This window comes from Myripristis murdjan, chromosome 9, assembly GCF_902150065.1.
Source record: "Myripristis murdjan chromosome 9, fMyrMur1.1, whole genome shotgun sequence".
NCBI classification, from domain to species: Eukaryota; Metazoa; Chordata; class Actinopteri; order Holocentriformes; family Holocentridae; genus Myripristis; species Myripristis murdjan.
In genome coordinates this window covers 7,441,345-7,461,864 of record NC_043988.1, presented here as the reverse complement: position 1 = coordinate 7,461,864, position 20,520 = coordinate 7,441,345, and the positions used below count along the sequence as shown (strand labels likewise).

Here is a 20,520-nt window from a genome sequence, read left to right as displayed (position 1 = left end):
TTGATTAGTTGAAAGCAAATGAGATCTAGACATACAGAAAAGGAGATTATTCACCATGAAAGTTTATTTATTTTTTCTTATAAAGCACAGAATGCCAAAAGCACAATAAGCATGTTTTAAGTATTTAGGTGCATTTTTGCAAAGTTCCACATTCATAAACATTCAGAGACCAGAATGAGATCTGTTGTCACTTGAGAGCACAAGGTTGACAATACAATCCTTTCAGTGAAGTAGTTTTGTGCTCTCCAATAAAGGTATAGTTCACGGAAATTTACATTCAGAAAACATGTTTCTCTCACACTAACTGGAGTGGCAATCTGAGCGTTAAAAATGACTGGCTTGAATGTTTCTTGAGACTCAACTGATAACCCCTTATACAGCAGTGAATTTGCCTCTAAACATGGTCACCTCCCAATAATTTGGCTACAGCAGGTTTTTGCACGTTCACATTCAACCATTAGACATTACTAAACTTGCTTTTGCAGCGCTGCAAGAACCTGTTATGTACAGTTTAATTTCAGCCAATTTGGACCAACAAAGATAAAGAGATCTAAGAAGTCTAGGTTTGAGCTTTAAGATGGCCTCAGACTGGCAATTTCAATAAGGTTTAGTCAGACAAGACAAGGCTTGAATTTTTTTTTTTTTTTTTTTTTTTCAGTCGTGTTACCTGTCGGCGTGTTTTGTAATTCAGGCTCACAGTGAAATGTTTGTGATTCAAAGACATTTCAGATAATAAAATAATTGCACAGTCTAAGGCTGCCTTTATTAGCAGAAAGAAAAAAAAAATCAAGACATGTCCAGAAACCACTGAAAAATGACTGATGGAAAATGTACACACATTTATTAAACAAAACAAAAACATGGAAGATCTCAGTGTTATCATTGTTTTCCCATGTTTGCAGTCGTGTTTCACCGCTGCAGCCAGCGAGGTTGTCGTTTCAGGATCTTCCTTGATCAAGCTGGAGAGAATGTGGCAAAACTGACTTAAGACTGGTCCATCACTTCAGAAAATTAAGGCAATTCCTGAACTGAGGAAAACATAGGAACTGGCAGTTGGTTTTAACACCATTAATAAAAACATTGAATTTTTGTGCTACTGACCGACATACAAAAAATAATTCATTAAAATATTGACATTTTACTTTTTTTTTCTTTTTCTTAAAAACATCTATTTAAGTGACAGAACCCTGTTGAGGATTCAACACTAAGATTTTAGTGAAGAACTAACTTCGGGGAGTGCGGCTTGTATTAATGATTATTCAAAAAAGTTGACTCAGGCTATGATACAGGTGCTTCACACTTGCCACAAACAACATTACCATCAATTCAACATGGTCCACACCCATACAGTACATACATCGTCAAGGAACCCGGTTTCTGTCTTTTTTTTTTTTCTTTTTCCCATTTTTAAAGTCTTGAGCGTACATCACAACCCAACGTGATGAGAATTCCTGTATGCAATATATAGGAGTAGTACCATACATCATTAATACAAATCTTCCAGATGCTTGTGCATATTTTTGTTAGGTAATATGGTTCTGAGCTCTGGTGCAGCCGCCTTGGTGGGGCTGGATCTGTACTGGCGTGGGGGATGCGAAGGGGGGGAAAGGGGTGTTGGCTGTTAAAGCGGCGGCTCGCTGAAGTGCTTGAGGCGGATGCGCTGGATGTAGCTAGCGTGGGCGGGGCTGTAACGGCTGGGGCTGAAGTCGGGCGGGGTGGCGTGCCGGGCGGGACTGAAGCGAGCCGCCGCCGCCGGGGACACCAGGCTGCTGACCGGTGACGAGCCGGGCGTGTGGTGTGGCATCCTGAGTCGAGGTTTCACCACCGAAGGGCTGGGCCAGCTGGACGACACATATCAGCATCAGTCAGTGGCTGCATTTACACTCACAGTTTCATGTGTCAGATACATGAAGGTGCATTCAGTAAGATATTAAAAAAGGAACACAAATATGCCTGCGATGGATTGATAGTGTGGTTGTAATCAAGAAATTTCAGCTACAAAGCCTAAAAAAAAAGCCTTTCGCTTGTGTTAAAAAAGAAAAAGACAAAGCAGTATTACCGTATTATTCATCATAAGGATAGAGTTGTAGAGATATTGATATTGATACATATTTTGGCAAAAAGAGAGTACATACTGAAATAAAAAAAGACTTGAGATCATTAAAAACTGCTATCAGTAAGTGGTCAAATCCCTCAGAATTCTTTGGCTAACGTCAGAATCAGAAGTGACAAATGTTTGAATTTAGCTGTAAAACAATCTTTTCCTCAGGGATTATTTTCCTGACAGAGTTGTGCATTAAATTGTGTGGGTGTCTGCATGGAAAGCATTTCCAGGTTCAGCAGAGAGCAGCGGTGCATTCATGTGTCACTGAATAAACAGGAAAAACAAAATGTCCATTTGGTCGTAGTGGACCTATTAGGAGAAGTTCACTGAAGCAACAAGAAGCCACAGCGACTCCATTTTTTTTCAGTGTCTATATTTGCTTGTTTTTTATCTTCTGGGTTTGACTTAAAGACGAAACAGCATATGAATGCCTTTTCAATTCAATTTGAGCATTTGAGTAAATTTCAGTGAAATAATAAAGTAACAAAAATAAACCCAGGCAGAATGGTCACCGAGGTGGATTTGATGTTTCAAGTAAGATTGAAGTTTCTGCAAGTTAATTTTTGAGCTGTATTGAAATTAATGGAAGCAAACGGCAGCCTGCAAGGTAGGAAAAATGCAGTCAAACGTCTGAATAAGTATGGCATGTTTTGGAAAATCTTTCAGGCGTGTGGTTGCAACAAGCTCACTCTACCTGCCAAATCCACTGGCCGGCACACACAGATAAACAGAAATCCTGTTTACTTATTAAAGCTGCATGTAAACAGGCCATTCCAAACTGGACCTTAACTGGTATGGGAACCAGTATGCAGAATACAGTGTTCATGTAAATGTAGCCAACGATAGCTATCTGATGACTCTTTGATACAAAGTCTTTAAACTGTCTGAAATTATTTTTTTATATAATCAACATATATTGCAGTATTTTTGATCTGATAACCTGATTTAATCCTCTACTGAGATCAGGTAGCTCTCTTTGAAGAAACCATAAAAGCTTCATGACAAAACATACTACAAAAGCAATAGATAACACACAACATATGTTATATTTATAACGCTGTTGTTCAATCTCAGTCTACAACACATTAAAATGTCTTTCACAGGCAAGCCTACCAACCTTTGCATCTCCGATGCCGAGTATGTCTTCATTGTGCTCTTCCATTTAAGAATGCTGGGATACTTCTGGGGATCGATGTCTATGGCTTCTATTGCTAGTAAGACCTCTCTGTCCAACTTGGTTGGTGAATCCCTGTGAAAACATCAATCATGTGATCATTCTTTGTTAAAATGCTCATTTCTGCAGTGTTCTTCCATAAGCAGCATTCAAGGAGTGCTCTATTACCAATATAAATAACACAGAAAAGATGACACCCAAGAGAAGAGGAGAACACTGGGTAAAATAAATCTCAGACATGACAGCTAGGGTGAGATAAAAACCCTGGGTAGGACAACAGGGAAAGAATGATGTTTTTTGGGCTGATATTGATATCTTATATCGTCCCATAAATAATTTCTGAAACCAATACTGATATGAATTTGTAAGAAACTGAATATACATGCAGCTGTGAAGAGGTTCAGCTTTTCAGAGAGGTCTGTCTTAGAATAACAGAGCTTTTTCACAGCTGTTATTCTGGCATGAAATGGCAGGTAAACTCAGGTGTTAATAATGACATTAATTAAGGCTCCATTTCCAGCAGGACTCTGTTAGTAACAGCTCCGCTCTGTTAGCTCTAAATGGAACACAGCCTTAATTAATAATTACTAACACTTCTGTTTACCTGCTATTCATGTCAAAATGGCTGCTCTGTCTATTTTGTAAACAAAAGACCCTGCTAGATTTTTTTAGTTGCTTTTTTGACAGCCGTATTGACACACACACGACAAATTGCACAATCAAATATTAGCACTAATACTATTTATAGTGTTTAAAAAATAGTGATAATAGTCTAAATGAACCTGTAACATTGTAACATATTGCTTTTTAAAGCTTGTATCAGTTGATACGAATAATCCCCTAATATATCAGTCATCCCTGTAAGATAACTGGTTAGCAGTATATTTAAATTTGCTGCTAGTGAATGTTAAAACAAAATCACTTGCTGGAGCAAGAGATTATGTGTCAGGTGTTTGATAAGGCAGTATATCACCAATATGAAATAAATAATAAAATATTCCACATAATAGGTTTAAAAATGTGGTATTATCATAAAGTGCCAAATGACATGTTAAAGGACCATACCAATGATTTTGTGAAATGAAAATGAACTTTCAGATTCTTCAAGCTTTCTTCCCACCTGTATTCCATCACTGTAATAAAGTTGTCCACATTAGTTTTCTAAAAGCAGCAGCACTGTTGTGTGTGGATGACTTGAAAATTGGGCAGAGTGAAATGGTGTCTCTGACGGACGATGTCCCTGGGGAAATGTTTACTTTACACATGAATGGCAACAATATTGATGGCCAAAAAACAGGACATTTTACAACCAAAAATTCTACTTTGAAAATCGAGAGATGTTGATTAGCCTGTATGGTATGAAATCTTTAGTATCCCCCAAGAGTTGCAAAATGTGTTGTTGAACTGTAAAATGTGGGTAAAGTGTAGTAAACTGGCCAAACATTCAGCATCACTGGGATGGTCCTATTATATCTTCAGTCTCATATTGTGGTAATTCAGTGTGACAACCATATAACCAATATATTGGTGGCCTGTCAAGGTAAAAAAAAAAAAAGATTCGTACTGGGTGTTGTGATGCAAACCCAATGTTTCTCATTGATACAGATTTAAAAAATAGAGATATAATGACATCAAGCATTTAAAGCCTGAGACTACAGTCACCATAATTCAGTGCATCTCTGACTCATGGTGTGGGTTCATGGTGTTCCTTCAAGCTGTGCTGTCTCAGCCAAAAGAGCAAGTCTGAAATGTAGCCTTGACAATATACTGAGGAGGAGACACTTCTGTAATTAGCTGTATGTTTTATTGACTTCACAAAAACACTAACACTAATCAGATGGGGGAATTACAGTCGGCTGATGCTGCAGCATGCTAACCTTGTTTAGAAAAGGGGGAGAGATTATAGGACCAAAAATGAAAGATACTGAAATGTCGACAGTAAACCAGCCAACAACCCTGACATTATTAAGTTGTGATTCTGAAGATATTAAAACATCATTAGGCAATTTATATCAATTCTGACCCACTTACAAATGCACTTCATAAGATTTTGACAAGCTGTTAGTTGCCACAGGGGCTAGGATAGCATCAATCCCTGTGCAGAGGAATCCAAAGACACTTACCCATCGATGAAAAGTCCTTTTCTAATGCGTGGCGGGGTCCTGGGCAGGAAGTCGGAATTATCCAAGGACTTATAGGAGCCAGAGGAGCTCGAGCTGCTAAGGTCCCTCCCCCCATGGTCCCAAGACTTGGACCTGGCACAAAAGATGCGACCCCCTGACATCGACCCCCTAGTCCTGGCCAGGCCCTCCAGGGCCTCCTCGGCATCAAAGTACTCCTCTGAGCTGCCGCTGGCACGCCTCTCCCCAACCTCTCCTCCCTCTTTGCTCCATCCCGGCTCCTCCCCACCCTCAGCGTCCTGGCCAACGTGACCCAGCGAAAGCCGGCTCAGCCCACAGCTCAGCTCTGTGGCCGAGGAGGAGCTGTAGGAGTCCCGGGACTCCCTGTGCCGGCTGCCCCCGCTGCTCCTCCTCTCCCTGCAGCTGGTGGGGCTGTCCAGTGGCTCCTGCAGGGACATACGCTCAAACTCCACCATGAGATTGGAGATGGGTGACAGCAGGCAGGAGGAGGACGGCGAGGTGCGGGGGGACACTTTGTCCCCATTGTGAGTCCTGTCTCTCACAGAGGAGGTGGAGCACAGGCCTGTTTTACAGGCCACTCCTGGCGAGAGGAGGCCGTCGTCGCAGCAGCACAGTAGGTCCTGCTCGGCCGCAGTCTCAATCAGGTCGGCACTGCGGTGGTGCAGGATGTGGAACTCGCGGCCACCCACGGCACCCTTCAGGCCGTCCTTGGCGCTGGCAGAGGAGGTGATGCTGGTGAGCGCCGCATTCTGTCGGTTCTTCATCTCCTCTAGGCTGATGTCATCACCCTCGTCCAGAAAGGCTCCCACAGAGACAGAGTTGCAGAACTTCTTGGGCTTGCCTGCACCCAGGCCAGATGAATGACGAACAGAGGAGGCATTTGTAAAAAGATGCAAAAAAGACTTCTTTGTTATAATTTATTCACACATTACTTTACAATTTTATTAACTCTGGAGAATACACCGATTTTTTTTTTTTTTAAACTCTAATCTGTTCAAGATATCTGACAAAAAACAATGTTTGACACATCACTTGGATTACATTGCAATGTCAAAGGGTGAATTCAGTCTGGAAGGAAATCTATATTCATTGCTAATTTCATATTCCCTGTCTGAAACATGCATAGTGTTTTTCTGCACTTCAATGTTCTTTGAACATTTGTTTCCTATTGACTGTACAGTATATTTGACTGTCATTTAGTATAAATATAATGTGATGCAGTTATAACGGGATTCCTCTAAAGCTGAGATGTAAGGGCTGTTCAGCGAAATCAGAGACCTGTTCCTAGGATCTGTAGAGTCCCTGCTGTAAAGAGGATACAGTTACCTGGAGAGGGAGTTCTGAACCTGTTGCTGGTCTCGTTCTCCCCAGCCTCCTCATGAACCCGCTGGCTGAAGTCTTTCTTGTTGAGGTATTCTTCCAACTTACGGAGGCCCTCTGTAGATGACAGATCCAAGAAACTGTCCAGGAAGTCCCAGTATTCAGCCCAGGGGTGGCCCATCTCACGAGCCAGGTCTCTGTGGACAGAGAGGGACTCTTCACTTACTATTAAAAACTAGTTTGAGTGACAGAGCCAATATTTCAGTAATACAGCCACAGATGGTCAATATTTTCTGCTTATGTTCCATACCTTTTAAGTTTTGAATTTTGATTTAAAAAAACAGACAAAACATGGACATGCAACAATAAAGCCGGTATCTAATACTTTAGAAAAGGCCAATATTAATCCGATAAATCAGCCTAAATATACTACACAAACAACAATTTTCATATACACCCCAAAAATGAATTCAACAAATTTCAAGCTTTTTCCAGTACTATTCTGACATTTTTTTAAATTTTTTTTTTTTTAATTTTGACAGTACTTCACAGCACTTTATTACACATTATGTCTATTGTCACCATCTGTGCCATTTCTGCTTGGACTGGTAGTGTAGAGGGGAGACTGATATAAGCTATGAGGGAAGAGAGGAGATGACACGTGACCAAGGATGAGTAAGGTTTGAAATTGAGTGTTTCAGTGCATGGCTTAGCCTGCAGAGCCTTTTAGCTAGTTTATATCCTGTAGTATTCCACTGGAACAACATATTTAGCATCAACTTATATAAAAAGACCATTTAAGCACCGGTTGTGTTTTGATATTGATGAAGCAATTTGTATTAAACATAACAGTTTGTAATCTAACTTGTTTTACAAGCAACATCTTGTTTTACCATTTCACAATAAACATCAGTTTGCCTGTAAACACCAACAGTCTAGCAACTAAATCTAGTGAGTCAGGCAATTACTGTGAAAATGCTGTTTCAAATGTCTGTTTCAATGCTTTTTAGAAACAGACAAGAAAAAACAACATTCACACTGGTAACTTCTACATACACAGCATAATATATTTAAAATCCTCAGTAAGTCAGATTTATCAGTAATTGATTATCAGTTAAACTTCACAGGGATAACATATGGTGATGTCTAAGTGTTACACTGAAGTGTATTTGGACTTTTTTGGGTCTCTATCCCCCGCAGAGAGCTTCAGTTCTTTTACTTTTCAGATGTCAGGAAGACCAAAAAGAAAGGAGTTTGAAGCTTCTACTGTTGCATGGTAAATCGACTCCACACCAATCAATTTCATGTCGACTTGTTGTGAATTAATGCAATATTAAAAGAGAAATTATATTACTGGAATTGCATGTGGCATATAGAGGGGTGAGAGGTGTACGCTCTTTGCTTCTCTCTCTTAACAAGAAAAAAGCAAAAAAACAGTTACATCAACTCTGTTAACCAATTTATTTGCTGTCTGCTTCTATTCTGTGTCTCTGTGTTGTCAGGTTTTATTCACTTGAGAAATATATCTATAATTAAGACGACTGTATCACAGCAATCTGGGGAAAGTCATCCATTCTTTTACTTCATGTCATGGAGAGTGCTGAGAGAGCTGTCTTCATTCTGCTTAAATCAAGTCACTCAAACACCTGCAGCCACCATCTTTTTTATGACTGCAACATTGATCGGAGTTTCAATTTACACACGTAAAAGACTGATGTTCCCAGTCACACTGGGTATAGATTTGTCACTCTGTTTATATTCTGTGACATTTAACATTAAATTCAGTCAAGGCCAGGCAAGTTCCAGAAAACACAGGACTGCTCCTTTAGGTGTGGATTAGTGTGGTGACGTCAGCAGCTGAGTAACAGCCCCACCCAGTGGAGAGATGCTGCAGTCAGGAAAGTTCCTGAAAACACTAGAGCTCCTCTGGTGAGGATATAAACGCTGGGACTGTCCCACAGCTGAGGCAGAAAGCAACACAACACACTTGAAGAAGAGGACTCAACACTGAACAGACATTGACGATGCTGTGCTCACATGGACTCCAGGCTTCCTTCAGCCCTTCCATGTACTTCTACTGGCCTGCACACAGGCTCTGGCCAGAGGTGCAGCCTCTTCTCTACCATCATTGGGATCTGCTGCGCACAAACAGACAGGAGCTGGTGGACAAAGTTCAACACGAGATCCAGAAGGAGACCCAGCCTATCCCAACCACTCTGGCCGTCAAACCAGTGTGTTACAAGCTGGAGGATCAGGGAGAGCATTTTGGCCTGAGCCTGGACACTGAAGACTTTTCCCCAGAGGAGCTGAGTGTGAAGCAGCTGGGCAGGAGGCTGACAGTTAGTGGGAAGACAGAGAAGAAGGAGGACAGGAAAGGCTCCTACTCTTACAGATGCCAGCAGTTCAGGCAGGAGTTTGATCTGCCCCTGGAGGTTAATCCTGAAGCTGTCACCTGCTACCTGGCTGCAGACGGGAAGCTGCACATCCAGGCAGCAAAAGCTCCATGTGCAGAGGACACTGAGAGAGAACTGACTATCAAGAGGAGCTTGGAGGAGAAAACACAGCGGAGTGTGTGTTCACACACAGACGGCGGAAGCACTCAGGACACTGAGGACAAGACACACTGATCTCCTTCTGCTTGTGCACAGTTATGTTCATAATACTCTAAATACGTGCTAATGATGACCACATGCACTGTTGTATGGATGGCATTTTTTATAATCAATAAATGTAATCGAACCTGAATTATTTAAGCATTGTTTTATGTGCGTTTTGCTCTTTTGCTGTTAGTTCTCTCATGCATAAATTAAAGTAGTGTGAAAATCAAATTCAAATTCGAGTTTAATCATGGTTTACAGTCTAAAAGGGCTGACAAGGCCCACAGCCTACAGCAGACAAAACGGGACAACTCCTGAAAGTAGGAAAGGAAAAAGACCCCCAACTTGTCCACAGGTACACATTGACTCAAAGGACACCCTACAAGGCCCTGTTTGGAGAAACTGCAAAAACACTGAGGTGGATGTGGCCTGAGAGGAAGGGGGCATGGCCCAACCAGTGTTAGCAGTTAATATGCTGTCCCTTAGCCCCAAACAAACCAAAATTTTGTGGTGTTATTCTAAATTGTTAGGAAGTTCTATGTTTTTTGTGGTATGACACACCCACTGCCATGCCCCCTTTTGACTGAATGGTCTGAAAAGTTAATCAGGTCTTCTCTGGCCCTGATACACCTGCTTGAAGTTTTGTGATGATGTGTGAATCTATTCAGAAGTCTTGAGCGTTTTTATGATATATCCTCTTTTGGCTAAGAGGTGTGAAAAGTTAACTACTTCATCTCTCTGTTACACCTTCCTTCTGTTACTGTGACACGTAGACAGACAAATGGGTGTACACTGACTCATCACCCCCCCACACCCTACAGTTTCATTGAGAGGGGGACAAAAAGGAACAGATTTGTAATGTGTCAAGGACAACGGACAAAGACTGAATGTTTTAAATCCAATTTTTTGTTTATGGGTGTTTTTCAGCACTACTTCATGGACAGATAGTTTGCCCTGTATAGTTCAACTGGAACCTTATTTTTAGTGCCAAGTTGCTGAATACAGCAAGATTGCTTATTTACTGACAGACACTATGGCAGAGGAGCCAGAAATACAGCCGAATACAAATACCAAAACTGTCTGTCAACTGATCGTTATCTGGTCTTCCAAACAGAGTGAAAACGTAACTGTGGACTTGCCTGCCAACTCTTTCTGCCCCCCGGTCAGGATCAGACTTAAGAATACGGTGGAAATACTCTGCCCGGTCTCTGGGCGGCGTCTTCCATGCCCGACGAAACTCGTCTGCCTGCAGAGGAAGATGACTTTGATTATAGATGATCGGTTCCACATGAACTAATTACAGTCATTGTTTGTCTCTCCTTGATATTATTTTATGACAAACTTGCCTCACCAAAGCACATTTGATTTGATGAGGCTCAATGCGCACATGTAAGAAGGTAAAGGACTTACTTTAGAGGGGCTCAGCGGGCCGGCAAATGCTTTGACAGTCATCACTGGATCCACAGGGCTTCTTGTGGGCCACGAGCTCAGCGAATGACAGAAAGTTTCTGAAGGCTCGGGGGACCAGGGGGCACCAATGATGGGCTGAGAAGTGTTGTCGGTTGCCCTCAGTAAGGGGATATAGCAGCGGTCTATGGTAGAATAGTCACTTCTTAAACATTACATGCCACAAAAAACATTTGACAGACATGGCTTTTATCCACAGCTCCTAACAGCAACAAAGCTACATGGCACTGGGCGATATGGACAAAATCAAAAACCACCATATCCATGACTGAAAAACTCAATACTGATAACGATATTATAGAGATGATGTTTGGTGCTTTCTTAAAAGACTTACACCCAAGAGATTTTTAATTAGCAAACACTAGCAATGCAGATATGATGATCAAGCATGTAGAGAAAATAACAAAACAGCTAGAACAGTTTAATACGTTTAGAAAACTGCATTCCTTCACTGTAATTCAGCCTTTAAAGCCAGGAAAAGACAATAATTATGCCGTATCATGACATTACAATATCCAAAATCCCAGATGATATCTAGTCTCATATCATGATACTGATATAAAATCAATACAATTTCAGTATGGTTGGCGCCAAGAGCAATCAAACCTCTATTACAGTGAATCTGATGAAGCAACATGCAAAATGTGCAGTTCACTACTTTTCTTTTAATGTAATTTATTCATAAAATGATGTCAATCCTAGAATCCTGGTGTGTGCTTAAATGTTCTTTTTGGATTCCAAAGTTATCATTTTTATATGTGCTGTTCCCGTTTAACCAATCCTCTGCATGTACATTGTCAATGTTCCTCTGAGAGGGAGGAATGTATTAAAGGATCTGAAGAAGGGTGCTCACCTTCCAAATAGTCACGTATTTTCTGCTTCACTTCTTGGGTTTTATTTTTTCTGTCACAAATAACCTGTGGAAAGACCAGTTAGTGAAACATGTACAGCAGACATACAAGTATTGCTGAATTAGCCAGGGAAACTATTTGTTTCTGCATCAGCCTTTCGCTTTCAACATGTTAGGGGGAAATGGTAGCCAGATGGTTTGAGAGAAAAGTTGATAAAGGTCAGTTTGAATCCCAAGTTAAAAACGACTAACTCCCACAGCAGTTAATGTCAAGGTGTCCTTCACCAGTCAGCCATACAAGACTGTTTGTGCTGGGCAGCTTCCCAGGCCATGCTGTGAATGAGAATGCGCTTCTGCTCAGCTTGCATGCTTAGTATGGCAAATAAAAGTGAAAAAAAAAAAAAACTGAAGGATACACTTACATCACAAGGCTTTTGGTCATACTTGTTCTTGCAGTTCTTATCAATGTCGGGGTGCGAGCACAGGACGTTGACCACTTCGGGGCACCCAAACTTACACGCAAAGTGGAGCGGCGTGTCAAAGCCCTGGAGCGCACAGCAGAAACACAGCAGACAGAGAATATAAACTCAGCAACTAATTTTCAATCAAGGGAAAGTCTGGTTTTGATAGTGACAGGTTTGACCCGCAGAGCAGAAATAAAACTCTGATAATCTTTTTTTTTTTTAATCCTTGAATGATACGTGCCGTGACTTCACTGAATGTCTGAATAGGTGCAATAAAATGACCTCTCCAATCTAATCTGGTTCGGCTGGTGTGGTGTGAGGACTCACAGCCTTATCGGGAGTGTTGAGGTAAAGGTCTACAATGTAGCGGATACGTTTCTGCAGCATGACTTCCTGGTCGTCGGGGTACATGAGGCGCATGAAGTCGGGGTTCTCCAGGGTGTCCAGCAGCAGCTGTGCAATCCCCGCCTGGTTCTCCTTGGCCGCCACATGCATTACATTGTACCGGCAGCCCTCCTGACCACACAAAACAGTGGGACAACTGTAAGTGTCAAGGCACAATACATTATAATTTACAGTCAAAGGGAAAATAAGCTCACTTTTGCTTTATGGCCACAACATGGAGTAAGTGCTGAATGCTCTCCACCACTTTCAATGTTTTATTGTTCAACTTGGCTCGGACTGGATAAGACATCAAAAATATGGTGGTTTGCTGTAATGGTTGGTAGTAGTAATGTGGCACGGTACCTGCAGGTTTAAGAAAAGCAAAACTGAAGATATAAAATAGCAGAATAAGAAAAGGGGCACGATGAAATTAATTGTTAAGGGAAATGAGGCCCAGTATGTTTAGTAACGCAGATTGTCCTCATCTTACCACCAGCAACTTTGCTGAAGGCATTAGCTGAAAGGTCGAGACTGGTGTGGAAACACTGTTGATGTATCAACAAATGACTACAGTTCAAACCAGAAAAACAAACCTCCATAAATAGCTATGAATTAAGCTCCATGGAGCTTAGGAACCCACAGTGATACTTTTACAACAAGCTACAGAAATGCTGTATCTTTCCAAGCAGCAATATAAAAACCATTAGGTTATGCAAGTAATCAAATTATAGTGCATGGTAGACTGAAAATTAAGACGCCACAGAGGAGAAGGTTGTGAGGTCGACTGGGGGTGGGGGTTGGTGGGTGCACACAGTAATATGAATATATTTGTTCTCTGCAGTGTGCTGAGGTATTTTACTTTGCTCAGGTTGAATGTGCATCAGATATTTAGACTACAGCTGAGTGGACAAATGTGTTTGTAGGTACACTTGGTGTATATGGACTATGCATGTATAATGTTATGTTTGTAATAATCCCTGTTGTTTAAGATTTAATTTGAGGTTTTATTTTTCCTACTTCCTGGCTAATAAAGTTGCAAAAAACAACTCTGACACATACGGTAAAAAAAATAATTTGAAAATAAAATACTAAACTGTCTGGCACAGTATAAACAACTGATTTGTTTTGTGATTTTGGCATAACTGGATAATATAATTTGATATTTTGCTCATCTGGTTGGCATGTATTTCTTTTTTTTTTTCTTTTTGCATTTCTGCTTGATTTGGCAGTTTCAGTAGAGAGAAACAGGAAAGGTAGGGGAGAGAGAGGAGATGACATTAAGCAAAGGGCCAAACCCAGGACGCTGCGATCAGCACTCAGTTTTGGAACATGTTATGCAGTGAGCCACCGGGACGCTCCTGGTTGGCACCTATTGAATTCCTGACTGTCCAGGAATTCCCTCTCTGCACTCCTTAAGATTTCATCTCTTTTCCCAATCATCTGTGGGTTTTTGGCGAGTTTTTTTTTTTTTTCATCTTGAAACATGTGATATCTAGTATCGAAAGACTGTGTCAGTTTCGGTAGGATTTGAATGAAGACTTATGGAGATATGTACTTATTTTGTAGATCTTGACAAATATTCAGAATTGGCCCCAGGTTGCAGTGAGGTTTACCTTTCTCACAGAGCAGTGGATGTGCTGAAAAAATTCCAGTTCTGTGAAATATTAAGAAATTAAGATCTGTTGCATTAAGCCACACCCACTTTAAGCAATCATTACCGATTTTTTTGCATCAACAGTCATGACGGTAGATTGTGCAAACTGAACTTTGTATAAATCCATGCAGCCGATTACGAGATAAAAGCGCAATGTGGTAAAGCGCAATGTGTTTTAGCACACAGACTTAGTGAAAACTCTTGAAAATGTGTCTCAGATATCAGGTTTATATCTCAACGCATTCATGAGTTATTGAAATTTCTGGAAAATTAGCTTTGTTGATAAACGTGGATTAGTATATATAATTGAAACAGACTGACTTATTGAAATGTCTTTAACAACTTGACATCAGTGAAGTCTGTAGATGATCCTGAGTAGTTTAGGATGAATGACCCAGCAGTTTGTGACAAGATGTCAAAAATAAGGTTCTGAGAAAACTGACAAAAGAAAAATCACATAATTCTATACTTTAAGAGCAGAAGACCATTTGAGCAAAGATGTTGATCACTTGAGAGATTAAAATGATGAAAGAATTTTCCTAGGACAAGTCATTTGAGACATTTTACAGCGCCACCTTGAGGTCAATGAGTGTCATTTTATGTGCCTGAGAAGTGGGTGAAATTTACAAGCCCTCCTGCCAATTTGGGGTTGTTGCTGCACAAACACTTTTAGTAGAGAAAAGTAAGAGAAGGAAGCAAAAGAAAGAATGAGAACAAAAACAATAGGTCTCCAGCAGCTTGGATTGCTAAAAATTCACTCAGCCATATCTAGACTATATAAAGTTAGGCAGATTTTTTTGTTGCTAAGCATGATTGTGCAATGGCTAACTAAGAAGACAGTTTGTCAAATCCAGAAACGAGCTTCACATGCCCACCTGCACAATGGTAGGGTTGTCCCCTGAACCGATGAGATAGCGTGGGTTGCTCCACACCAGCTCGCTGAAGGCGACCTCGTCACCTTTCTCCACGGCTTTCCTCAGCTTTGCCGTCAGGTCCTGCGTGCGTGGGCTCTTGAAACTGTTGGCTCGCTCCCGGTTGATGGTGTCGACCTCCATGTTGTCTGGTGAGGAGAGGGACAAGACAGTGAAAGATCAAAGATGTTGGCCTTCATGATGAAATAACAGTGGAAATGTACATCAGTCTCCATGTGTTTGTTGTTTATTCATCCCTTCAATATGTTGTATGATATCTCAGACACACCAAAATGTAGGATCACTGCTTCTCACCACTGCATTTTGACATGTTCCAACTTACACTGATTAGCCCAAAGGAGGTACTACAATTACAGTTTAAAACAAGATGACAAGTTTGCTACTGACTGACCCTAAGGGGGAATGCATCATTCCTGGGGGATAACATGTTTACTGTTTCCTTGTTCATTTATTGTTGGCAAAGACAGATTTGTATATAGCGCATTATAAAGCAATAAAATATATGAATATAAATAAAATTAAGACAAAACAAACATTACAAATACAAGTTTCTAAAAATGGTCTTGGTCTAGTAGAATTGAGGCAACTTTTCGGTCAACTCTTGTGCGCTACATAGCCCACGGTATTACCTTAGCATGGCTGCTTTAATTACCTAGGGAGCATGTTGTTGATATGAAATATGTGAATACCTTTTTGACCCTGTTGCATGTTTCTGGGACTGTTGCCCAAAATACGCCCCTAGTGTGTCACCTCCTGATGAAACAAAATGGAGGTTTTGTAGTCTCCATGCGACACAAAACAGAACCTACTGAGATATACACCACCTCTCTACTTACCCTTACAAATGACCAGGCCTGGTTTGACGGGGGACACACAGGGCGCGGATTTGTTGGGAGAAGGGTAATAGTCACAAATCCCCTTGGCAAACTTCTCGGCTTCCTCGCGGTTGGAAAAGGCTTTGAAGCGGGCTCCCTTCATCATCTTTACAGCCTGAAGGGCCTCCTTTTTATCTGTGTAAACATGTGCTCTCTCTGTAAAGACATAAAACATTGAGAATCAGCACTGTACATCCTTTCAATATGATACTTGATTTTTTTGTTTGTTTGTTTATTTCCTTCATCGAGCGGGGCTTTGATTCGTTCATGTTTGTCTGGCTTTTCCATTGGTGAAGAAGTTTTTGAAGTTCTGCTCCTTTCCCATCATATCTGTAATGTCTTATTTTCATGAGTACCATGAAGAATTGACGCTGCTTTTGAAGTTGCGGCAAGGGCATAGCTTGACTCTATTGCCCAAACATTAAAATTACACTGTGGGACTAATACTAACAGCATGGATTTTTATGGTAGTTCAAGATTAACTTAGATCAATGTTCTATTCTGGAGAGGTCAGGCTGTGCTACTGCCCTGCGGCTTACCATGACAAAAATAGCAACATATGTCTACAGCCACTTAATAGAATGTGGATGCCCGACAATGACAGCAGCAAGAACACCATGATGAGAACAGAAGCCACCACTGGACAACACAGCACTCACCATGAATAAACAAACAAACAACAGGATAATCTCTGTTTAAGTGGACTTTGCCCTTGGGTCAGCACAAGGCCAAAAGAATTAACTATCAAAGGATCATAATGGGGGCAATTGTGCGCAAAGAGGTCATAGATATTTTCCTTTTCAACTCTGATTTTTCAGACCTTGATTTCTTGACTGGATTTTAAGACTTTGTTTGATCAACATGTTGCATACTGAGAGCAGTAGGCAATGCTACTCACAATTCCATATACCTCTATAAAAGACAACATTTCTTCACAACATCAATATCAGCCTTGTGAAATGACAGTAGGTTTGTAACTACACAACATTTTTCCATCCTTTTCACAACCTTCCCAAAAGTTAAAGACTTCATCTTGAATACCGTTCTCAACTTTCCAGAACTGAGCAGAAATGCTCCCTTTAAACATGTGTAACATTGTGATCTGTGACAAGTCACTGTACCATACTACGTGACAAACCATGTGTCTCTTACCATTTCTAGTCAGGACATCCTCCCACAGGGGACATACTCCATAAAAGAAGGTCGGGGACACTTGTGCAGGCTTTGAAGGGGTTTCCGCTCGGGGATGAGAGTTACTGCCCTCCACAGAGCTGTTTGAGGTGGTCCTTTTCTTTACTGAGATCTCCTCTTCCTCCGGCGGGTTGAGACCCATGCCGTAACCGAAATCCATCTCCTCGCTGGCAGCCTGGGGTGGACTGCTGCTGCTGGTAGTGGTGGCGGCGGTGGCGGGTGTGGCTGCTGAGGTGGAACATGACATGGGGTTTGCCTGGTCAGTGCCAGAGGCCGAGCTGCCCGACTCGCCCGCTGCCGAGCTACTGTCCGATTCAGTGGCGCTGCTCTCTGGCCCGGCGAGGACTCGTGCCAGCTTCCTCTCGAAGATGGCCCGGGTGGTTGCTGTGATGGGGCCGCACTTCAGGTCTGCCCTGGCGAACTCCTCTCGCAGCTCGTCAGCACTCAGCCCCCTCAACCTGCTCAGAACCGCCTCCATGCTTCAGCTCCCTAGAGCACACCACATTATACCAGTACTGTCAGGGTTGTTACAAAAAAAGAGTAAACTGCGATCTCCAGTCAGTGGTCATAATAATCAAAATGAATTAAGTTTCACAATACTAGGTTTTCGGAAAAGCACTAGTATGTGCCTTCTCGTAATAGACTCTGTGCTCATACAACTAACATTAGCTTAGAACAACTTGAAATTATATGTATAATCACCTTCCCTAGTAAAAACTTGCTTTACCTCAAGAGGATGGATAAACTCTGTTCTGAGAATAAAAAGATAAACTGTGTTTAGATGAGATTTACCATGCATTAATGTTACATCTCAAAACATTAGCAATCCACTGGTACTCAACAGTCTGGTAATATTACCAGTGCACACCTTGCTTTTAACTGCTGCTCATTTTCTCTGTTTTAAATCAAGAGGGTCAATAATGACTGGATTGAGAAACAAGTAAAGAACATCAAATGGGGTGTCAAAACAACAACAAAAAAAAAACATACCACATAAATGTACCGGTTAGCAATATAACCTCTCACATATGTGAATCTCTCTTAAAGCATTCGAGTGGTATTAAAGCAGTTCCACATGGCCGGCCAATGTATGATACCTTATGACAAGAGCTTGAATTTAGGGACTAGCCACCGCTAACAAGCTAGCTACCCAACAAGTCGGCACCAGCAGCCCTGGCGGCAGTGAGCGACTGGCACAGCTAGCATGAGGGAAAACGGCTCAGATCAAAATCAAGCTCGAGACCGGCTAAAGCACGCCACATACCCAACATCCATCGCACTGTTCATGATTTCCCAAAATACAAGACATGGGGGAAATGATATTTAACACTGTGATACCGTATAATCGTATGCTGTCACGCCCAAGTGTGCCATTCCTGGTGGGTTTTTCGTGCTGTAACAAATTTGACATGTCTTCGTGGTGATGAGACTGATAAAAACCAAACTGTGCGTGATGACATCTAGTGGCAAATGCGTCTCCCTACTTACCGAGGACCATTTTTATTTCTTATGAGCAGAGCTTTGGAAAGTCACTGTTATTTTTGCACAGATAAAACTGTTGGATAGACACAAAGCTGGAATCGGTCTGGAATAGTCTCATTGTTTACAACACGTTCTGCGCATGCTCAGTTTCAAGGGAGGGCTCATGCTGCATTCCGGTCCGGTGGGAAAACGTAGTGAGTGACTTAGCTATTAAAAACGCCTTGAGACAAGAAGGCTATGCTTACATGTACGCCAGTTTTAACTTGATAAATCTATTAAATGCCAAGCTTCGGGGCTCGACGATATGGAAAACATGAAACAGCATGATATGTTTGGCCGAATACCTCCATCTCGATACTGAAAGGATGACTATTAGTGCTTTCATTAGATTATTGACATAGAGAGTATATCTCATAAGCAATCAATAGTAATGTGGATATGATGGCCAAGCCGTTAGGGCCAAATAGATGAGCTAATACAATCTAATAAGCTCTTTACTGTAATGCATCCACTTATGTCATATCCCAACATATCCCAAATCCTACATGTGTAGTCTCAAACCACGATACGGATATATTAAAGATATACTGCCCAGCCCTAGCACCTGATCAGCCTACACTGAAATGGTTGTCTCCCATGTGTTGGAGATAATTTCAAGATGAAAATCATTTTAGACACAACACTACGTAATGTGTCCATTTAGCATATCGGGGAAAAATCCTATTTTTCAAACAATAACACCCACCCTTGATTCAACAGTCCTTGTGGTCCATATGTGATTTACCAAGCTAGTTTTTTATTAGTAAGTTTCAGCTTTTTAAGTTTTTGGCTAATTAAACGTTTACCACTGCAAGGTAGCATGCGAAAGATAAGAGTTTAGCCCGATGTGCTCTCCATTAAGAGATAATGTTACGTAATGTATATTTATAATCAATAATCGACAATCAACAATATCTTTAAAACGCCTTGATTTTCTGTTCCTTTGAATATTAAGATATTTTCTGGTGGGTGACGTCAGGACTCAGTGGGTCGGGAAGATCGGGATCCACCGTCAAACAAAATAAAGTTTCCTCGCCGACCGGTAATGGGATTTTCACGTGCAGAGTTCGCATTTACAGCATTTTCCATGAGCCATAAACGCAGCATCAAGCTCACCCTTAGCAGACATGACAAGAGAAGGTAGCGGTAACCTAGCTAACCTCGTGTCAAAATGTTTCCTTCTGTCCAGTTTTCTAGCGAATCAAAAGACAGCTTGGTGGCACTAACAAAAGGCTTGGTGCACCGAAAAATTAAAATACAGAGTCCTCCTTTTCATGCCGATTTCTGCAGACTAACTTTGGGACTGTGAGGCAAACCAGCAGCAGGACACAACACCCATGTCACTAACGGATACGACTGCTCGGGGGAAATGGGTAGTATTTTGTAAGAGAAAGTAGCAAAGACATTTTCAAAACATAACTACTCCATTACAAAAAAACAGGTTTGGCCGCGGCTCAGTTTGTCAGTCATGCTAACTTTAGCCACTTAGCTAGCTTGGCAAGAAGCTATTTAGTGAAGCTACCTGTTACCGCACGTTAATACGCCGGGTCAGGATAACACACCTTTTTGTTCATGCAAACAACAGAAAAGTAAACCACAAACTCGTTGGTGTCTTTGCTAAAAATGCTATCTTATTAACGGTTTGGTGCCCACCTCCTCCTCTCTCCCCGGCTACTGATGCTAGCTGTCTTCTCACCGCGACGGTTTCAAAAATGTACAGAGCAAGGACCCAAGATCCGCCCAACACCCTGCCTGAGTAAAAATGTGACACATTCAGGCTAAAAACGCGTCCCGGCGCTGCTACCTGCGCGCTGTACTAGAATGATGAAAATTATATTTAGCAGAA

General features: G+C 41.5%; 2 protein-coding genes across 5 annotated transcripts; one reads left to right on the top strand and one right to left on the bottom strand.

Moving 5' to 3' along the window:
• Window positions 1-578: 578 nt before the first annotated feature.
• On the bottom strand, window positions 579-20,415 carry ankle2 (ankyrin repeat and LEM domain containing 2). Of its 4 annotated transcripts, none has more exons than XM_030059800.1 (13): window positions 20,328-20,415; window positions 17,115-17,642; window positions 15,924-16,118; window positions 15,031-15,215; window positions 12,445-12,633; window positions 12,076-12,198; window positions 11,657-11,720; window positions 10,747-10,928; window positions 10,476-10,582; window positions 6,746-6,936; window positions 5,402-6,260; window positions 3,222-3,353; window positions 579-1,841 (listed from the first exon to the last, which is right to left on the bottom strand). In XM_030059800.1, the coding sequence occupies exons 2-13, from the start codon at window positions 17,629-17,631 to the stop codon at window positions 1,622-1,624; spliced, it is 2,964 nt and encodes a 987-aa protein (XP_029915660.1). In that variant the 5' UTR covers window positions 17,632-17,642; window positions 20,328-20,415; the 3' UTR covers window positions 579-1,621. The 4 variants fall into 4 exon arrangements, with proteins under 4 accessions (XP_029915660.1, XP_029915661.1, XP_029915662.1 ...); XM_030059801.1 differs by having other exon boundaries at window positions 20,237-20,346; XM_030059802.1 differs by lacking the exon at window positions 20,328-20,415 and adding an exon at window positions 18,642-18,770.
• On the top strand, window positions 8,551-9,499 carry LOC115365071 (heat shock protein 30-like). The gene has a single exon (XM_030059813.1). The coding sequence runs from the start codon at window positions 8,764-8,766 to the stop codon at window positions 9,364-9,366; it is 603 nt and encodes a 200-aa protein (XP_029915673.1). The 5' UTR covers window positions 8,551-8,763; the 3' UTR covers window positions 9,367-9,499.
• Window positions 20,416-20,520: the final 105 nt, after the last annotated feature.